The 22,046-nt window shown below is 37.7% G+C and overlaps 1 protein-coding gene across 1 annotated transcript; it reads right to left on the bottom strand.

Moving 5' to 3' along the window:
* Positions 1–454: 454 nt before the first annotated feature.
* On the bottom strand, positions 455–12,618 carry LOC306853922 (G-protein coupled receptor 4-like). The gene is made up of 2 exons (XM_079391623.1): positions 12,218–12,618; positions 455–2,647 (listed from the first exon to the last, which is right to left on the bottom strand). Exon 2 carries the CDS (start codon positions 2,642–2,644, stop codon positions 1,694–1,696), a length of 951 nt encoding a protein of 316 aa, XP_079247749.1. The 5' UTR covers positions 2,645–2,647; positions 12,218–12,618; the 3' UTR covers positions 455–1,693.
* Positions 12,619–22,046: the final 9,428 nt, after the last annotated feature.

Raw genomic sequence — 22,046 nt, forward strand, 5'->3', positions numbered from 1 at the left:
AGTCATTTAAACCATTCAGACTGCAGATCAGGTACTCAAAGCTGCAATTCATTGCTTCGCTCACACTCCAAAATTGCTCCATTCAGACGGTCTGTGGCATTTTACAGTAGAGCAGAAGGCCACTCTCACTCACAGACTTACAGAAGACTGCAGTCACATGAGAACCACTCATGTATAGAGGCAATCATTCTAGTGGAAAGTGGGTGAACAAAGCTGTACAAAATGTATTGTGGGCGATCCCGGTTAGAGATGCTATGCAAACGTTCCTCCTCATCAGCCCTCAAGAACACTTGCTTGTGTCATATGGGTCGCTCTCTCTTCAGAAAGCAGTATGATTACACTGATAGTAGATGTTCCCACCTCTTGAATAAAACACTAATCATTTTACCTCCGTTTAAAGAGCTGTAACGGAAGCATCACTTCCCTAAATGTGGCGAAAAAGTGGCATAACAGTCAGAATCAGAACGTTTCTTTTATTTCATAATGCACTGTTTCTTTTGCGGTAATGTTACATGAGAGGAAATGTAGAGAGTTGCGACATGCTGTGCATTGAAATTACTTACACTGCAACAAATTGTTTTTAACATCCAGATTAAATCTTTAACGGCAAAATCTGGTTTAACTGTAAATTACAGGGAGTCGTCTGTGAATTAAACAAGGACAAACAAGCGAGGCTTTATCTCACAATAACAACACTTGGGCTGAGTACGGCTCTCACGTAGAAAGTTAAAGTGATTCAAGTGTCCTTCAAAGACAGGGATACAGGTCCTGTTTCACTGCAAATCCGTAGTTTGTAAACATCCTCTCGATGTTCGTAAAGACACATATAAATATATCGCAGCTCAAATAAAACAGCAAAGTTATAATTCATATTTTTTTCACACAAGTGGACATAATGGAGTCTGAGTACAAAAGCCTGCACATATCCATGTTGTAGACAAGACCAAATATGATTTTACGCCTTTTATTATTATTAGATAGGACAGTGAAATTCAGACAGGAAAGTATTGGGTGGAGAAAGGGGGGCGGGATCAGCAAAGGACCTAGAGATGGGAATGGAACTTGGGTCACCATGAGCACAGTTGTGCTATATGTCAGTGCACTAACCACTAGGCCAGGGGTCGGCAAGTAAGTTTGGCATCGGGCCAAAAAAATATTTGGGCTCGAATAGACACTGTCATACAGTGGCTAATTCACTAAACAATCACTTTTGCAATACACAGTATGTCGGCACAAAAACAGCATCACAAACAGCCACAATCCAGTTTAACTAGGCTCTATATGCACTAAAAAGTGCTGCAGCACCAGTATTGTCAGTACAAGTCATTGTTTTCTATGTAAATTAAGCTTATTATACAGTAGATACACAAAACTTGGTGCAATTTGCCTATTATCACCTGCAGAAAAGCAAGCGGTTTGCAGTCACGATGGCAGTTATTTGTCAAAAAGTTAGTTCAGGTGTCTGGATCACAGTGCTGGAGCATGCCAGATTGTAAAGTGGACCCTCTACAACTTAACAACATTAACCCATCCACAAGATTGTGCCCATGCTGTCAACACAAACAATTTGGGCGAGTTTGTGCTGGTCACTGATTTGCGAAATTCCTGAATGGGTTCAAAAACAGTGTGTATGTTTTCAAAGATCTGAGGTTGGTTTTAACCCAAGTTGGTTACTCTTGTCTTCCATTTGGAATCAACAAGAGGGCTTCTTGTTTTTCCAACAGAACAAGCTCATGTCCTCCCTTACTCCATTACTGGCCAAAACATAGAGCACTGGGTCCACCACGCTGTTCAGGCTGGACAACGCGAGGGAGCAAGTGAAGGGCAAATACATTGCTTGTTCTAAACTGCAGGTTTGATCTTCTCCCAAATAAAAGAAGGCGATGGACCTCACCATCAGGAGGATATGGTATGGCGCAAAGCAGAAGGAGAAAATGCCAATGACCCCCATAGACAGAAGCTTCACTTTGCGTTTGCCTTGATCGTCCACCCCTCTGCTTTGCTGCACCTTGGTTGGGATCAACCAGTAGCAGACGGTGATGACCACCAGTGGCAAGAAGAAACCAATTCCCACCCGTATCAGGTTGAACATCGCAATGCGTTCTGTCATGGGGACAGTCTCGTAGCACGTTTGTTCAGTGTCATCCAGTGGATCCGATAATTTGTCCAGGTACAGCACCAAACAGTGCAAGGCCATGACGAAAACATAGACCAGCCCACAGATGATCCAGGCATAGCGCTGGCGGCGGAAGACTTGGACTCTCAGCGGGAAGGTGATGGCCAGGCAGCGATCGATGGAGATACAGCAGAGGAGATAGATGCTGATGTACAGGTTGGAGTAGTAAAAGAAACCGGCCAGACTACAGAGTCCTTGGCCGAGGTTCCATTTGTGGTTGTTGTTGAAATAATAGACCCACAGGGGCATGGTGAAGATGTACAGGAGATCCGAAAAGGACAAACTGAGCAGGTAGATCCCTAGAACATTCCTTCTGCGGATCTGCTGAATTATGGGCCCCATGGTGATCAAGTTGAACAGCAGCCCCAAGATGAAGGCAATGATGTAAATGGACATCAGCAGGTGACCTGCTGGCTGGGTCTTGATCACACATGATGAGTTGATTGTCTTGTTTGTTGCATTCATCATAATCTGGGTGCACAAAGAAAGAAATGCTCTAATAAATATCTGCATCAGAAAATTCCATAGTTCATAAAAATTCATTAATTTTCAATTCTGCATGTAATTGTGATTCTAGATCATGTGTGCCCTTTCAAAGATCAAACTCAATTGAATTTGAGTTGATTTGAATTCTAATTCAGTTGAAAATGGTGCACAACCTTGATGTAAATAGATGGGAAATTCACCAGTTCTTGCATAATTATATCCATACTTTAATTTAGTAGTCAGACCTTGGCAACCACCACAAATGCAACTATGGATAGCTCCTTAACACACTGTGTTGTACAGGAATTTACAGTACAGTACAATATATCCTAGTCGCTGCATTTAGTGTTGCTTGAATAAACTCATGGGAAAATGTATACACTTTATTTTGCAGTGTCCTTGTTACAGTGTAATTATCCACTAGTACGTTTAAGTACTGAGTAATACTAACGTGTTTACTAGTTAGGGATAAGAATTACACTTTATATTTGCATATGTACTTACAGTGTACTTGCATAAGAAAGTCCTGGATAATATAAGGTACCTACATGGGTTAGGGGTAGGTTTAGGTGTAGGTTCAGGGTTGGTACCTAGTTATTACCCAGTTATTGTAATTATTTTTTTAATTTCAGCGCATGTAAAAGAGTGGTAAACCATTGACCTTTAGGTTTCAAAATTTGAGCACTCATAGCTATGATGCGGTTAAACTTGGCTAGACGTTTTTGCTGTTGATTGTTGTTGATGCAGATGTTGTCATGGTGCACAATGTATTGATGTTTTAAAAGTCCTTTCTAGATCAATCTAGATGTTAATTATAATTGTCATGACCGATGTGAAAATATCAATCTACTGAAAGTGTGGTTCAGACAATGTATTGATTAACTACTCAGAATTTATATTGCGCATTAGGCACATAACCAAAAATGTTCTTGGAATTGGCAAATCCAAAAGAAAATAACAAATTTCTGGTTGCTGCAAATTGCAGAATGTCTGTGGTTTCAATGAGAAGTGAACAACCTGATGCACAAAACATTTCCTTTTACGTCTTATTAAGTCAAGGTGTAATGGTTAACCAGCCAAGATGAACACCGATGAGTCACTGAAAGCATCTCAGATTAACAGCATCTGCACATCAAATAAAACTCATGTTTTACTCAAAAATTATATATATATATATATATATATATATATATATATATATATATATATGGCCAGACACATTTTGCTTCATTTATTTACAAAAGCAACATTTTATAGACCTTTTCACGCACCATCTCTTACAAATCAAGGTTCACAAAAGGTTGCAAAGTCATTCTTATCAGAAAATAACAGCTTGCAGGAAGCCTGGTAATTAATTTAAAGTTAAACGTGTAGCAAAATGTCATCCCCAGTACTACTTGCTTTATGTGTCATGATTACAATGGAGAATTATCCAAGAAAAACAAATTAATAGAAATGATTATAATAATAGTCTATAATGAAAGTGTCATATAGTCTTGTATTTCTCAACACTAAAATATTGCACATATATTGCCAGGATACATCAGTTTAGAAGGATGAAGGTAATTAATTACCTCTGTGACCAGGATTCCTATACCTTTGCTATTTATTTTATGATATGTTTGATATTAAAGGCAAAATGTCACCCTTGCTGTTAAACTTAATTTCATGGTTGAGCAAACGTGTTTTTGAGCAGACGGGGAAATAAACTTTTTAAAATGTGCCTGGACTGAGTTTATAATGGATTTAAGCCTTGGTTCTGTTTTTTGAAAGCATTCAACAACTTTTGCCTCAGATCTTGGAGATCAGCGATATTTGTAGGCAGAGACTTTACATCTGTTCATATACCACACATATGCCATGGTTTTTCTCCGTTCACACGAGTGGCAAGCCTTACACTTTGAAATCTCTTTGAAAGATGCATCTTATAATTTCCCAAAGAAAACCCCCCACAAAACAAAAATAAGCCGATAAAACTTATTATTTTGCCGATTAGGTTCACATTAGTTCATTTCACATCTAGCTACTGCAGCTCTCTCATCACTACCTGCATATCCCCTATATTCCCTTGAGTTCATCTTTAGTGCTATTGCTAAACTTGTTTTTAGCCTTTGGATAGTCTTTTCACTTGCTGCCAGTCTTTGCTCAAATTCAATTCAAGACACTGTTGCCGTCTTACACAGCTGCCGGTCTCCACATGAAGGGTTTTGCAGTGCCTCAATTCTTGCTCTTCAGTGCAAAACCTGTGAGAAAAGCAAACAGCCCTACCACAGTCAAAGAAAGTTTCACCTGACCAAAAAGCCTTATAGCTGCACTTGAACTATATCCTGTTCTTGCTTTTAAGACAAGCATCATAATATTGCTTATATGCATGGATCAACCTGGTCTCATAAAAAGTGCACCCAGGTACGTAAATGCCATGAGACTAGGTTGGCATGGACTGTATATACCTAATATTAAATATAACATTTTGATGCATAACTCATCTTGTTCCATTTTTAATACAGACATGTATGGTACCTCAAATTATGTGGCTTGCGATGTCTAATTTGTAAATGAATCACTGAGATCAGATCTGTTCAATGAATCGTTTGAATGTCAAAAAATCTATGAAATTATGAATTATGATTTTTGTTTGCAAATTAAAAACTCATATAACCATTTAATAAACTAGCATGTGAATTTACTTTTCATATATTTTTAAAGACAGGCAAAACATTTTCATCTGAAAGAAGTATATTGTTTTTAATTGTAACAATTTATGGTAATATGATAATTTTTTTATATTTTTTCCACTTTAGACATTCTATTAACTATAAGCAACTTTGCAACTACATGTCAAGTTGTTCTACTTAACCCTAACACTACTAATACTCTAATGAGAGTTAGTTGACATGAAGTTGGAAACTTATACAGTTACTTATAGTTAAAAATGTCAAAAGTGGGCAATCAGAATAAATGTGTAACCTAAATTATATTTGAAAGAATTAACTGAAACGTGCACACAAAACACCCTTAGTTACAGTATATGTATGGCTTTATTTTGGATCACGTGATGTGGCAGGATCCACATGATGACATATCGAATCTTTGAATCATTTGTTTTCTCTAGTTCTTTGAAGTTGAACTGTTCGTAACATCTCATTCACATAAATGAGTCAGACTTCTGATAGTGTGTGTGGTTTATTGAGGAGAGGATGCTAATATTTTAAAGTGAGCTGATTTATTGTCACATTTTCACAGGAAACTAAGCTTTATCTCAAGATCAAAATGTCATGGGGACTGTGGTGGGCAAACGGGGTGGGCTCAATTGATTTGGACCAGGAAGCAAACAACCACTCATAACTGTTGCACATGGGGGATTCCACACAGGAAAACACCTCTGCTCTCAGCTGCCTGTCCTGGTACAGTACGTGCAGTACTGTTTTGTGTAATGTCGGCAAGCATGTGCTAAGAATAAAATGTGATGTGGAGAGATGTCAAGATAAAAAATAAACAGATCCAAATCATATTAATGTAGAGATCGGTCACCCAAAAAGTTGTTGGCAGTGTTGGGAAGGTTACTTTGGAGATGTATTAGGTTACAAATTACCCTATTTAAAATGGAATGTAGTGTAACTATTTCAATTACTTTATTAAAGTGATGTAACTTATTACATTTGATTACTTTTTGATTACTTAAATTTGTAATGAATGCTTTCAACTGTTAATCATTTACGACATTTAAAGCAAGCAGGGTTAACCTTACAGTAGTACTCAATATCAGGGGCGTAAATCGCGGGAGGGATGGGTTGTCTGAGGGTTGTCCTCCCCAAAAAATATCATTACAAACCACTGTTTATATTGTAAATAATATAATGGACATATACATAAAATAATTGTGCAAGTAGTAAAACAATATAAACGCAAAAAAAAGCATTTTTTAAGTTTAGAAACGTTTCAAGCCCCCCTCCCTTGCCTCACAGTGGTCCACTGCCTGCTTTCGCCCTTTACCTCACCTGCTCCAGTCGGTGGGAGAGAACAAAGTTCTTCAGTAGTTATATGTAAGTAGGCTGTCAAGGCTATTTTATTCACTTTAAACATCGGATGAAGTGATACTTTCTCCTCAATACAGATGATACGGGATCATTAATAAATTAATCATGACAAAAAATGATGATATCCGATGTATTTTTCTATGAGCAATTATAAGGTCACCTTGCTTAGCTTGTTTAATACCGTAGCTTGTCACTCACTACAACTAAAGCCCAAAGTATACTTCACTTTTTACACGTACACGAGGGACAGCGTACAGTGCGCATGATGCAAATTGTGTCAGCAGAACAGTACGCATGCACTGTATGCGCACCACCCAATTTTTGTAACCCACATGCTCACTGAAGTTATTTTGCAGTAATCAGTTGTTCCACAAGGTGGCAACACTGTCCCGGACTGTTGTTTCACAGTAGAAAACGAAACTAAAGAGACGGACAACGACAACAAAATAGCGGAGAATGCAACAACAGACACTCACATTTACAAGTAGTGAGAAATCTCAGCTTTAGTTTAAAAGAGTTAAAAAAACTAGGCCTTAACACAGTTATAAGCCTGTGTGTGAATTGATATTAGGCTAATATAGTAGACCTACTGATGTGTTTGGTTTTGCTCAATATGATGTTAAGTGCCAGATCAGTGGGCTTGCTGCGGTTGAATATCTAATTACGAGATGTCCTCAGTCCCAGACGAAACCTAAAATAGTATGTGGAGGACGCCAAATAATTTAATAACTGTAATATGACCGCGTGGTGAACCTATGAATCAAACTCATATTTAAACACGGGCTATGTACATATCTATCCTTACAAACTGCAATTTTGGCAGTATTATTTGTCTACCCTTCAGAAATTGCTCTTGAGAAATTTCATGTTTATTGTTACCAACATTCTTCAAAATATCTTCTTTTGTGTTCAACAGAAGCAAGAAACTCATACAGGTTTGGAACAACTTGGGTATGAGTAAATGATGACTTTTTATTTTTGGGTGAACGATCCCTTTAAGTGGCCTTTTATTTCATTAATATTATAATATCTGCACAATATGTGGAAAGACACGTAAAACCTTTAAGTATCAAATTACGTTTTAAAAATGTAATGTATTCGCAGACCTTCTTCATGTAAGAGATTTTGAGATCTTAATGGTCTTCTTAATCTGCTCACAATATCAAACTCAGGCGTACTAACAGCATTAGCTGCTATAGTGATTAGCCTACCAGCAGTACGTCAACCTGAAATTCAATTCAGGTCTAACTGAGCAACGGTTTTGAAGCGATGTGTGCTATTCACCCTACCCGTGCAAAACAGAGGAAAAATCAATAGATGGGTAACCTGAGCACACACTCTTAAAGCTTCAAGATGACTTTGAGATTTGAGAACCAGCAAATACACAACAGTCTCCCATACAATACATAAAAAATTTAAAACTGCATCATAAACAGCCTCCTCTTCAGCTCTGCTGTGAATGATGATAATACCGATTCATTATTTTTCAAGTCTGATGGTTATTTCGGGATGAGCAATGATAAAGATGTGCTGTGATTCACTTGTGCTGTGATTCACATATTTCAAAATATGTCGGGCTGTTCATGCTTAATTTTCGTGGCAATGTGGTGTGCTCTTTAAAGATTGTAACAGGGTTGTGGTTGAAATTTAGATGATGCATCATAAAATAGAAACTGCATATTGTTTACTGTTGTTTAAATGTAATATTCACTTTTAAACCTATGCCAACATGTTTAAATGTCAAATATTGCATAATAATGTTTTCTGTTTTTGCCCATGAATTCTGCCACTCAAACACCAGAGATTACAAACATTGACACAGGCCAAGAAATGAATTTAAATCACAACCACATGATCCAAACCAGAAAAGGGGCTGCCGCTGTACCATAAAGGAAATACACAGGTACTTTAATATAAAATCTTCCAAGTTCAGAAAGATTGATGTGAAAATCCCAAAACGGATCAAGTGAGCAATGAATAACATGGTTTTGTTGTGTTCCTACTCACTCCTTTTTTGAAAAAGAAGTACACTTAAGCTTACTTTTAAAAGCGTATTTAATCAATACAACACTATAAAAGATTAACTTAAGTGCAAGCTTAATGTAATGTTTTCAGATACTTAATTGCATGTTAAAATATATTATTAATTGTAATTATAAATGAAGACTTTAGATGCATAAACCTTTAAAAAAAAACTCTTTCAAATGAGCATTTTTATCAGGCTCCTATATTTAGGTTGAGTTATTTTCCTTTTAATGGCAAAGAACATGTTTTTCAGTTACTGCATGCCTTATTTTCAAAAATGTCCAATGTTATTTTCATATGAGCCTGATAAAAATGCTCATGTAAAAGAAAATATTAGACAGACTTTTTTGCATCTGAAGTCTTCAAATACACAATTTTATTCAAATATATTAATCCTTTATGTAATTTCAAATAACATGCTTCAATTAAAATTAGAATGAAAGTTGTGTTTTAATATGCAATTAGTCAATACATCAATTCATTCATTAAAGAACAACAAAAGATTATTTAAACAATGATTTAAAATGTACTTTAAAATCTTTAATTTGACATTATTGCAAAGTGCACTTTTTAAAAATGTACTTAAGCATGTTAAAAAACATAGTCCTACAAGTGTACTCTCTTTAAGTACAATTAAGCGGTCTTTTTATTCATATTAAATTATCTGTTTTTAAAATATACTTTTAAGATTTCACATTCTCTACAAGTGCACATTTAATACAATTAAGTTCATTTTTTCATAAGCACTAGTATACAGCTGCTAAAAACATTAAGGGAAAGGGAAGTGGTGTGTGGCCAAGTATGGTGACCCATACTCAGAATTTGTGCTCTGCATTTAACCCATCCAAGTGTACACTCAGTAGTGAACATACACCCGGAGCAGTGGGCAGACAATGCTGTTGCGCCCGGGGAGCAGTTGGGGGTTTGGTGCCTCGCTCCAAACCCCCCTCGCTCATCTCAGTTGTGGTATTGAGGGTGGAGAGACTGCTGGTTATTCACTCCCCCCACCTACAATGCCTGCCGGACCTGAGACTCAAACCCACAGCCTTTGGGTTACAAGTCCGACTCTCTATCCATTAGGCCACGACTGCCCAAAACAGTTCTCATTTGGTGTTCCTTTAAAAGAACAGCTGTTGTTGTTTTCATATTTGGGGCTCAATAAAGCCAAAGGCTATTAGAGGGTGTGCATTACACTGATTTTTTCGATGTTAGGGATGGTTCAACAACTCTTTTAGTGATAGTGTTATTAAAAATCTGGGTAGGATATTTTCACTGTTTGTCTAGAAAGGAAGTCAGGGATAATGTGGGACTCTTCAGTCAGCAGTTACTGCACAGTATTGATAAACATCTACTTTAATGGAGATTTCCTTTCCGTTTCCTTTCCCTTAGCCCACATTTTCCGTAATGTGTTTACACTGCTTTATTCTTGTTTTGCTATTGTAATTACAGGTTTAATGAGCACCCCTGAGAGCTGTTGAGACTCAGGCTAGTGGTCTGGAAAGAAGAGTGGTGGGCTGCACCTCCTGTCAGCCCCTCTGAATGGCATAATTGCTCCCTAACCAACTCCCTTCCTGAGGCATCCGCATACTCAGGCTGCACGAAAATTATGTAAGTGCAGAACAAAACTAACAGTGTTTTTACCTTGCATCAGTTTTATGTCAATGTTATAAATTATATTAAGTCAGGGAAGTCTTGACCTAATGGTTAGAGAGTTGGACTCGTAATCCAAAGGTTGCGGGTTCGAGTCTCGGGCTGGCAGGGATTGTAGGTGGGGGGGATGTCCAGCGCTCTCTCCACCCTCAATACCACGACTGAGATGCCCTTGAGCAAGGCACCGAACCCCCAACTGCTCCCCGGGCGCCGCAGCATAAATGGCTGCCCACTGCTCCGGGTGGGTGTTCACGGTGTGTGTGTGTGTGTTTACTGCTGTGTGAGTGCACGTTGGATTCTGAGTATGGGTCACCATACTTGGCCGTAAGTCACATCACTTTCACTTTTCACATAGACATATGACCCTAAAAATGCCTTGGGTCACGCAATTTTTTTTTCACAAAAAAAACTAACTAGTCTGCATCTGTTTTAACAAGTTAAGCACTTCACATATTTAAAATCTTATTGGGAGATGAGAGAACGGTGCATTTCAGAATCAAAGTCATTTTGCAAAACAGATGCCATTTGAGATCCTGTCACTTACAATATGTGAAACACTTACATGTGTGAAAAATAATTAAAGTCAGCTTTGCTATATGCAAATATGGACTAATAATCAGTGCTATCAAAAGAATAATGGTGATTAATCACATTCATGTGTGTGCTATGCATATTTTTGATTTATATATAAATACACACATACAGTATAAATTTGGAAAATATTTACATGTATTTATATGTATATATTTATATTCATATAGTTTATATTATATATAAATACATTTAATATATAAAGATAACATACTTTTCTTAAATATATACATGCAAGTGTGTTTATTTATATATACATAATAAATATACACAGTGCACACACATGTATATGTAAGCAAAAACTTATTTTGAATGCTATTAATCGCGTTTAATCGTTTGACAGCATTACTAATACAAATTAATAAATACAATATATATTTTTTTAAGCATTCAACAGTTTATTTATTTTAGATTATTTACTCATTTTTTTCTGCATGAATTTTTGTATTTATTCATTCTACATATATGATGCTAACAAACAAACAGATGGTCAAATTAAATAAATCAATCAATCAAGGAACTGTCACTTGCCTGTTATGACAATTTGAACATTTTTATAACAATTTGAACTTATTAATGGATTAATTCATTGTTTTATAGGGGACAATAGGGTGAAGGTTACACACCTTGAGATGCTGAGATGCACTTTTTGGAAATTTCCAGGATGTGCATCATCTCTGTTACCATCATATTTTGCCCCCTTTTACTCCATTAATGACTAATTATTTAAACCATCATAATTACCTCATCATTTCAAGAGAAAAAATAAACTCTTCAAAGACAAGTGAAAGTCCCATCTTTTTATGCGGGCTATATGACTGTCAATTTATAAATTAAATAAATTCTAAGACGCACCTCATAGTTTAACAATATCATAATATTCAATCAAATTAGTTGTCAACCGTTACTTTTTCGAAGGTATAATTACCTCCCAAAATGCATTAATTTTGCTTGATTTCGCACAATGCAATTTATTAACTTCAAAACATATTATTAGTCTTACTTTCAAAACTCTTAATAATACTAGACGTGGCAGCCGGATCCCTCATATTCGCATCCCAGCGTTGTAAACATTTTAAATTAGTAGGATCAAGTGTCTGGCAACTGCATTACTAGTGATACTATCTATAGCACTGGAAACAAGCAAGCATGTCCACCCTCTGATTTGATCTTATTTACACATACACACTGGTTCACCATTATTCTTGTAGTTCTTGTAACAAAACCAGCCTAAAAAATGAAAGAACCTCACCTGTGAATCAACACTCGTTTAAATGATAAATTGTACTCCACCAACTCCAACCAGAGAAGGGTGTCCTCCCAATCCCAGCGGTGTAACTTTACAACCTCAGTCCTAGAACCGCCTCAAGTCCAGCTCCAGTCCCGCGTGAGCTCTGAGAAAAGTGGCACAGCTGAGCTCCTCAGACGTGAAGAGGGTGTCATGCACTTTAATAATGCTTCCAGGCCGGAGCAGATCAAAAGTGACCCTGTGAGAGCAGGTTCAGCCGATGCACTTCGCGCGGAGTGGATGGAGAGGAGATTAATTGAGAGAGAGAGAGAGAGAGAAAGGGGAGGAGAGATGAAACCTGTCTCTCACATGTTTGTCTACAGGAAGATGTTAGGCTAGGGGTTTTTTTCCCCTTAGAGCTGCATGTGGTGGCGTTAGAGGGTGGTAGCGTTAGAGGCTGCATGTGGTAGCGTTAGAGTAAAAGCTTTTTCCAGACACGTGGTGAATGACAGATTATGACAAACTTCCAGTGATGGTCCAGTCTGCTTCAGACACAATGCCACAACTTCCTGTTTAACATAAGAGAAACTACAGACTTGCCTGCCTTAATGGCTGTAATGGAATAAATCCATAATTTGCATTATGAGTCATTTTCTGCTTTAAGACACCACTATCAGTAAATCCTGATTGAACAGATAAATCAAAGCTGAATCAATTTTTTTCCCTCTCTAATGCCAAAGCACCTACTGTTTTTTTCTGTCTGAAATGTTCTGGTAAAGGCTGAGACTTCTGAGAAATTAGGTTAAACCTATATAAACTTAATATTATCTTAATTGATTATTTAAAGGTTACATTCCATGTGGAAATGTGGAGCAGTTCCCCTATGCCTGATAGAAAGTCACAACTCAAGTTCATCAAAAGGTGTTTTGACCTTTCAGTGAATTTCATAAATGATTGACTATAATAATACAGGGAAGGAATGAGACTTGAATCTAAAACGTATTGCTAAATAATTTGTGCTGTACCACATTGTTTTGCGGTTGCCTGTTGCTTGGGGTTCATTACCGCATTTTTTTCCCCCTTTCATATTCTTCCCATTTCTGGTGGTTTGCATTTATCTTACTAACTGATTTCTAGAGTACAGAGCAGTGTCTGGACTCATACATGTGGGCTTTCCCTAAAACTGTCAGGGCAAATATGATACTTTCCATTTCCTAATGTTTTTAACTTCATATAAACAACGTTTTTTGTAGATCTGAAACACCGTAATGTTTAATTCACAGTTTCCATCAGGAAATATTAGTTTGAGTTTAAACTTAAAGCAGTTATGGGTTAAATGAATGTGAATCACTATCAGCAGTTTCTGTGGCATTTTCTCGATTATACAATACAATATAAATTTGTCTTTGACCCCACCAGCGAAACCAAGTATAGACACATACCAAATAAATACAGATATTAAATCACACAGCAGGTACAAAGGATCTTTTATAAATATTTATCTTTGCTCTAGGCATTAAAAACCGTCTCCCAGTGGGCCGTGGAACAAACTGGTCACACAAACGATGAGTCTTTTAGAATACACTCTGATTTCTCAACACATCTTGAAGTGTACACCTCACCCAAATTACTCTGTGGTCTGCCAATGATTTTACTAGCTGTTTTAGTGACCCCTGCCAGATTATTTTTCGGTGTGCTGCTTATTAATAGTTGGTAAGGTAGTTGTTAAGTTTTGGTATTGGGTAGGATTAAGGGATCTAAAATATGGTCAATCAGAATAAGCCATTAATAATAAAGAGCCAATATGCTAGACTAGTAATAAGCATGCTAATAAGCAACTAAGAAGTTAATAAGAATTGGTCCCTAAACTAATACCTAAAGTACCAATTAGGACCAGTTCTCACCATTAACTGGACCTTAAAATAAAGTGTGACCAAATATTATTATTGTGAAGTATTATTATAATTTATTTTCTATTTTAAATTTCCTATTCTATTTTAAATATTTAAAATGCCTTTCATTCATTTGATGGTAAAGTTGAATTCCCAGCATCATTACTCAAGTCTTCAGTGTCACATAAGTTAATATTTAAAATTCCAGTATAGCCTATTATTTAGTCTTAATATTATTTAAAATTAAAAAATATAAGCCTCTATATAATTTATATAATTATTCCATTTGAATTGTAATGTTCAATAGAGCCTCATCACCGCCGCTGTTTAAACGCCGAGCGCGCCTCTCCTCGGGAGACCGGTCTCTTCCCCGTGCATGCACGCTGGTGTCCTCGTGGGTCCAGGAAGGGAGCGTCGAGGAGGACTGCCGCACCCGTTAGGCGGCTGACGGGCCAGGATGCCGGGCCGCCGAATCCCCCAGAAGCGCCGGGAACCCCAGAGATGGACGAAGCCGCGCAAGAGACGCCGCCGCCACTCGCTCCCGGCCCCGAGAGGGCCACCGGACTCCGCCCCTTCCCTGGACCCTTCCCTGACGAACACTACCCTCCTTCACTAGCCCCGCGGCACAACGAGGACACCAGATTCCCCGTTTATTTGGACACTTTTCCCCTTGGACACTTTATTTTCCCTTTTTATTGTTTAATAAAAACCTCTCCGAGGCTTGACGCCACACCCACTGTGTCTGTCGTTTGCTCCTCCCGCCACAATATATATATATATATATATATATATATATATATACACACATACAGTGCCCTTCAAAATTATTGGAACAGTAAAGACAAAATTGGTGTGGTGTGTGGCCAAGTATGGTGACCCATAGTCAGAATTTGTGCTCTGCATTTAACCCATCCGAGTGTACACACAGTAATGAACATACACCCGGAGCAGTGGGCAACCATTGCTGCGGCACCCGGGGAGCACTTTGGGATACAAGTCCGACTTTCTATCCATTAGACTGCCCTAATTTACAAATATGATTAAAAGATGAATATGAGACAAAACTACAGAATGTCACATTTCATTATTGGGTGATTCAACACAGATGTTTTACCAGCTAAGAAGTTCAGCACTTTTAGAGTTTCATCCCTCTATCTGATGTGAGCATAAGTATTGGAACAGTTGCCTCACAGGCAGGGCCTGAAGTTAACTTTTTTGACCACCAGCCATTGTGGCAGGTGGATTTAAAAATCCACCTGCCACAGTAACTTTTTACCACAGCCAGTTTTTTTTTTTTGCCTCATAAGGGTGAAAAATAGAAATCACACAAACATTATTTTTTAACTTGTAAGAATACACATTTAAGTGCTGTTAAGTTATTAACGAAATCATTATAAGTAATAATAACTCTTAGACTATATATTTTTTAATCTTTTTATTCATTGATTTGCTGTGTCACAGACATAGTCATATGTCATAATCACACCGGAATAGAAAAACAGGTATACACACACACACACCATGCTAACTCAACAGATATAAGTTAGACCTAAGTTACTGCAGCTCGTATGTAAACAAATCACACACGGCTGTGTTGATGGCTGATTTAGTCAGTAGACAGTTCCTGGCAACTGTTAATTACAGCCTTCAGGAACCGTTAAGCAGAACTAAATGACTATTACTGGTAAAGTTACCGGGTACCGGACATTTTCTCACTGGTTCCCAACTCCCAACATACACACGCACACACATCTGTGACACACAAACGTAGTCAGAGAAGGGCCTCGTCTTCTTGCCAGATCGCGTGATCGTTCCCAGAGGCGGACAGAGTACACAGCTTCATTACTTGAGTAAAAGTACAGATACCCCTTGCTAAATTTTACTCAAGTACAAGTAAAAGTACTACAGTCAGGTGTCTACTTAAGTAAAAGTACTGAAGTACTTGTTTTTAAAAGTACTTGAGTATCAAGAGTACAAGAGTACATTTTCTAAATATTGCATTACTACTGCCACAGTGCTTACATTTATGTACAGAAACGTCCTAAATGGAGTTATGAAAAATATTAATACCTTGGAGAATGTAAAAGGAATTGAAAGTAAAATCAAGTCATTCATCTTTTTACCATGTTGCTTTATTTAACATTTCTCACTTGCCCACAAGGCAATATAGCACAATGGCAACACTCTGACAAACCTCTGCTAGAGTTTTAATGGACCCACATTTGAACCTGACTGTGTTAAACACACCGCATACTCAAGAACATCAAAGCAAATGCTCAGCTTACATTAATGTGTAATATCAGGAAAGAAAATTCAGCTAACAATTGTGTGTACATGTGAGTTTCTCTGTTTTTTCATCAATCAAATCAATAAACCTAAACCAGCAAAGAAGGCAATATAGCAATGTTCTGACACACCTCTGAACCTGACCGTGTTATACACGCAGCATAGAGCAAAGAAGAGAAAATAATAATGATTAAAGAAAATCAGCTGTATTTAGGTCAGCGTACAAAGAAGGAAAAATTAAATTCAGCTCATTTGAGTGACAGTATTAAGCCCCTTCCTCTCACATTGACATACAGGCAAAGGCAGGAGAAAATACTTTCAGCTGAATAACACCATTCTCACACACACAATCTATGTGTGACAACTCTGTGTGTGTGTGTGTGTGTGTGTGTGTACTGTACTTCAATTCAATCAAATGTCATGAAGTCCTTGTTCAACTTGTTCAACTTGAGGAGAAGTTGGTTCTCAAAATTCTGTGAATGAATTGATCCCCTTCTTGGGGTGAAAAGCAAACCTGCTATGCTAAAAAGCCTTTCACACGCTGCTGAAGCCGGCAGGGCTGTGTTGAGCTTTAATGAGAGTGCAAGGGCAGCTGAATGGCGTTCAAAACTGCAAGGATCGAGCCAGTGGGCTGTTGCACCTATAAAGCGCCTTCTCCTGGCCGTCCAACAATCAGTAGTGGTGGCAATGTATGGTACCTTTTTCATTTCGTTCTTGAGACGTTCTTTCATTTTAGATGTAGCTGAATCAGTTGTGCGGGACATGACAGCATTACTCGGTTGTAATTCTACAATAAGGTCTTGGAAGGATGGTTTCTCAACCAGGGAGAAGGACTGGAGACCTTGAACGATGAAGCGGAGGATAGCCCGATCAACCGTCTTCTGAGACACCTGCTTGGTCTCCAGCAGCTTCAGTTGCTTCGCCTTGAAGCCTGTTCCACCTTCTGATGGCCTCTTGCAGGCTGTTGAAGTCAGTTGACAGTATTCCTCCAGATGTGTCTCATGCCTTCTCTGTAAAACACAGTATAATATTTCAGTTTACACTATAATAAACTAATAAATATTAGAAAAGATACCCATCATGTAGTCTACATAGCAATATTATTAATTATGAAGTGCTTGTTGTTCATAATTTTCCAATGGCTCCAGACTAACTTTTTTAAATTGGTTTTACTGGTGCAACTAACTTTATTTTACGTGGACCAGCAAAGTATTTAGGTGCTTCTGACATTCTAACAAGTGCTGCAATATTAGGTCAGGCAAATACAAGACTTTTTAATACAATACATACCTCTCATGTATTTAAATACAATTGTAGGCTACAACAATTTTGTATGGTATAACAAGACAGGTATAAGTACACTCAAGAGCCTTCACCCACTTGAATAGGCATTTAAGACTTACAGTTCAACAAACACTATTGTAATCCTGTCTAGGCCAGCTGAACTGTTATTTAAAAAAAAAAAGCCAAATAGCCCCTGTAGGGCTAGGTCTAGTTATTCGCTCTGGTGAAATAAGTGAGCTGAAATGCCCTGCTTGCAACTAGCATAGCCTACGACTGAACTAATTGGGCTTTTGCATTTTTTGTACGGTAAAAAAGACGTTTCGTACTCAAGCTCAGACTATAAAATATACATATGCTCTCTCTATTTGTCAGGGGCATGTCAAAACATGAATCTGAAAGGACTTCAGTTGATTATCTATGTTAACGTTACACGATTAGCAAATTGGCGGGTGCATGTGGCTTCGACTACTCAAACGTAACCGAGAATGTAAAAAGCTGCATTATCGCAGCTAGCCAATCATTTAGTGCACTTTTCTGTAGCTAGAATCTAGCTTAGAAATGTAAGGAAGTTTATTTCAATGTACGTACCTTGACATGCTTCCGCAAGTTGGAGGATGAATTTTTGTAGGCGGTGATGAAGTTCTGTTTTGGTAAACACAGCAAACACTTGAAGCGAAAACTATCATTAACTTGTTCAGAAAATTTAAATAGTCTGGCGAGGTGGGGCCACGGGTTGGCACATTCCCGGGATCGACCTGCTGCGTATTCATCCATTGTTTCGTCCATGGTTTCGTCTCTTATCTAAATCATTATCTGACCATGGAGTTGACTTTGGCGGAAAGCTGAAGGTGATTGCTGATAGGCTGTCCCAATCAGTGGCGCCTGCACAATCCAATTACGTTTTTTTTTTAGAAGTAGTAACGGGTACTCACGGTTATAGATAGAAATGTAGCGGAGTAAAGAGTACAATATTTGCCTCTCAAATGTACTTGAGTAAAGTCATGAGTACTCCCCAAAAATGATACTCGAGTAAAGTACAGATCCCTCAAAATTGTACTTAAGTACTGTACTCAAGTAAATGTACTCCGTTACTGTCCGGCTCTGATCGTTCCGAAACAGAAGTCGCATCTTCTCAAACTGCGCTGCTTTCATGGACGTCAGTGCCTTGACCGCAGCGGTCTCCTCCGGAAGCGCAGTCTTTGATATTTTGCAACTTATTGTGTGTAGGTGGCTTTTTGATGACTCGTGGTCCTTCATTGCTTCTAATATTAAGTTTTTAGTCCCGATTAAAAAAGGATTTGACTTCGCGTTCTCTGAGCCGTCACTGCAGTACATTTCATCTGTACTGCGGTCATAAATCAGCCACTCACGAACCTTGCCGTTGTCGCCAATTGTCCACTTTGTATTAAAACATCGTCTTTTACTTTTCTTTGACTCATCCTCATCTTTTTGTTGGTTGTTCGTTTCAGCTGGCCTCTTTACCCCAGTAATGTGCCGCCACATTTTGAGCTAAAATCCAACGAAATGGCAGATTAAAAAAAAAAAAAAAAAACAGACGCAAAAAAAACAATAACTAATGAATCACTCAATTCTCATTGGCTACCCGCCGATGTGGCAGGTAGATTGACAGTTTTACCCGCCAATTGCAAAATTCACCCGCATTTGGCGCGTGGTCGGGTGTTAATTTCAGGCCCTGCTCACAGGTCTTTCTAAGTGATCAGCTGTGTCCTGTTGCATTAATTCTTCAGATATTAAAAGCAGGGAATGTGTCGTATCAGTTATATCCATTACTTCTGTATTCTGAATCTTGCATTCGATGATGACACACACACCCAGGATGAAGACGAGGGAGCTGACTTTGAGAGAAAAGCAAGCAATTTGGATGCTAAAAGAAAAGAGGAAGTCAGCTAGAGCTATAGCAAAAACAAAGGGCATGGAGAAATCAAGAGTTTGGAAACCACCAGCGACACCAGCAACGACCTGATCGGCTGAGAAAACAACAGTAGTTGATGACAGACAAATCATAAAAGCTGTGAAAATGAATCCTAAAATACGTGTCTGTAAAATCACCAACAACTTCCAGAAAGCTGGAGTGATGCTCTGACAATCTACTGTCCTCAGGAGACTTTGACACAGAATTACAGATGCTACACAGCAAGATGCAAACCTCTGACCAGCACCAAAAATAGAAAGGCAAGATTAGAGTTTGCGAAAAAGCACAAAGGTGAGCCAGAAGAGTTTTTGAACTGTGTTAATGGACCGATGAGACAAAGACGAACCTTTATCTACACTGTAAGAAAAAATCTGTAGTTTTTACTAAATAATTCTGACAGCTGTGGTTGCAAGAATAATTTTGTAGAAAATACAGAAAAAATGTAAACACATTTACAGAACAAAACTGTAAAATTTACAGTATAAAACTGCAATTTACAAACAGGGACATTTTAATATAAACCAGTAAATTCAACAACACACACTGCTATTAGAATCTGTTTTGTACCTTTAAAAAACTGACAGCCACCATAATAATGCAGATGGTGAAAGAGAACGCCACATGAAGAATGAAAGCTCATCACAGGTAGCTTCACCACAAGCAGAAGTATGTACTAATATATAGAAGGCGCACGGAGTTATTCATGCAAACACAAAACACCATCATGGTAACACACATGATAGTTAAATAATTCAATAAACTTTCATCAAACAACAGAAGATGTAACACGAAGCCCAAATGTACATAACTGATAACTAAAAACATTATTATTTAAACAAAATACTTTCAAATGTCACGCAGGGAATTCTGGGAATATCAGTTTATAGTTTTTGACGGTAAATTATACATTGTTTTTTTTACTTCTAAAAACTGTACAATTGACAGCATTTTACTGTAAAATTACATGAAATGTCTGGTTAGATCTTTTACAGTTTTTCCCTGTATATAGTACAGGAACTTACTTTTAACCTATTAACAGTTTTTTTCAGTAGCGTTTTTACAAAATTTTACAGTTAAAATTACACATTTTTTTACAGTGTAAGTGATGGGAAAGCAAAAATGTGGATAAAAAAAGGAACTGCAATGATCCCAATCATACAGCCTCATCTGTAAAGCATGGTGGAGGTGGTGTCATGGCATGGGCGTGCATGGCTGCCTCTGGAACAGACCCTCTCAACTTTACTGATGACTTAAAATATGATGATAGTAGCAGAATGAATTTGGAAGGGTACAAAACCATCTTGCCTACCAATATTCAAGAAAATGCCACCGGATTCATTGGGAAGTGCTTCATATTGCATCAGGACAATGACCCAAAACACCCTGGCAGTTCAGTCAATGAATTTATAAGGGCAAAGAAATGGAAAGTCTTAGATCGCCCAAGTCAATCTCCAGATTTAAATCCGATTGAACATGAATTTCACCAGCTGAAGAGGAGAGTAAAGGCAGAAACTCCCCAAAACAAGCAACAATTGGAATTGGCTGCATTAAAGGCTGGTAAAAGCGTTTCAAAGGATGAGACCAAGAGTCTGGTGATGTCTATGGGTCACAGACTCACTGCTGTGATTGTGCACAAGGGATCTGCAACTAAATAATAGCTTTTAATCTTTTATATCTGCCTTATGTACAACTGTCCCAACACTTATCCTCACATCAATGAGTGGGATGAACTCTAAAAGTGCTGTTCTTTTTATTTGGTAAAACATGTATGTGTTCAAACAGCTAATAATAAAATGTGACATTCTGTAGTTTTGTCTCATATTCATCTTTTAATATTTGCAAATGTCTTGACTCCACAGCCAACAGAGCATTTTGTCTTTACTGTTCCAGTACTTATAGAGGGCACTGTATATGTGTGTGTGTGTATGTATATATATATATATATATATATATATATATATATATATTTATTTATTTATTTTTTCCCCATGTTCTGATAAAGTCAGATGAGAGAAGTAAGTTTTTCCTCTGGTTTGTAAGCTATAGTGGGACATACAGTGCCTTTTAATGGTTTTCAATTATTCCATTTTAAATTGTGCTATAAAAACGTTTCCTATGATTTCCATTAATAGGACATTGAATATCACATCATCATCCTCTAATATGTTACGTATCACGGCATCTTTCCCAACATCTATCATATTTTCACCATTATGATTTATATCTCAAATACAGATAAATGATTATACTGGTATAAGAATGAATATATTAAACCCTCTACAATGGCTTTTCTCCAAACTCAATACTTTTGCTTAATTTTTTTTACAAACTGAGGAACAAGCTGAAATGATTTTCTGTGCCCATAGATGCTGTCAGTAAAGCTTAATCCGTATTGTACCTGGAACAAGTTCTCCATGTATTTTTATGTGTTTCATTCTGTCATTCTCTCTGCTAGATT

The sequence above is a fragment of the Barbus barbus genome (assembly GCF_936440315.1).
Source record: "Barbus barbus genome assembly, chromosome: 34".
Classification (NCBI taxonomy): Eukaryota; Metazoa; Chordata; class Actinopteri; order Cypriniformes; family Cyprinidae; genus Barbus; species Barbus barbus.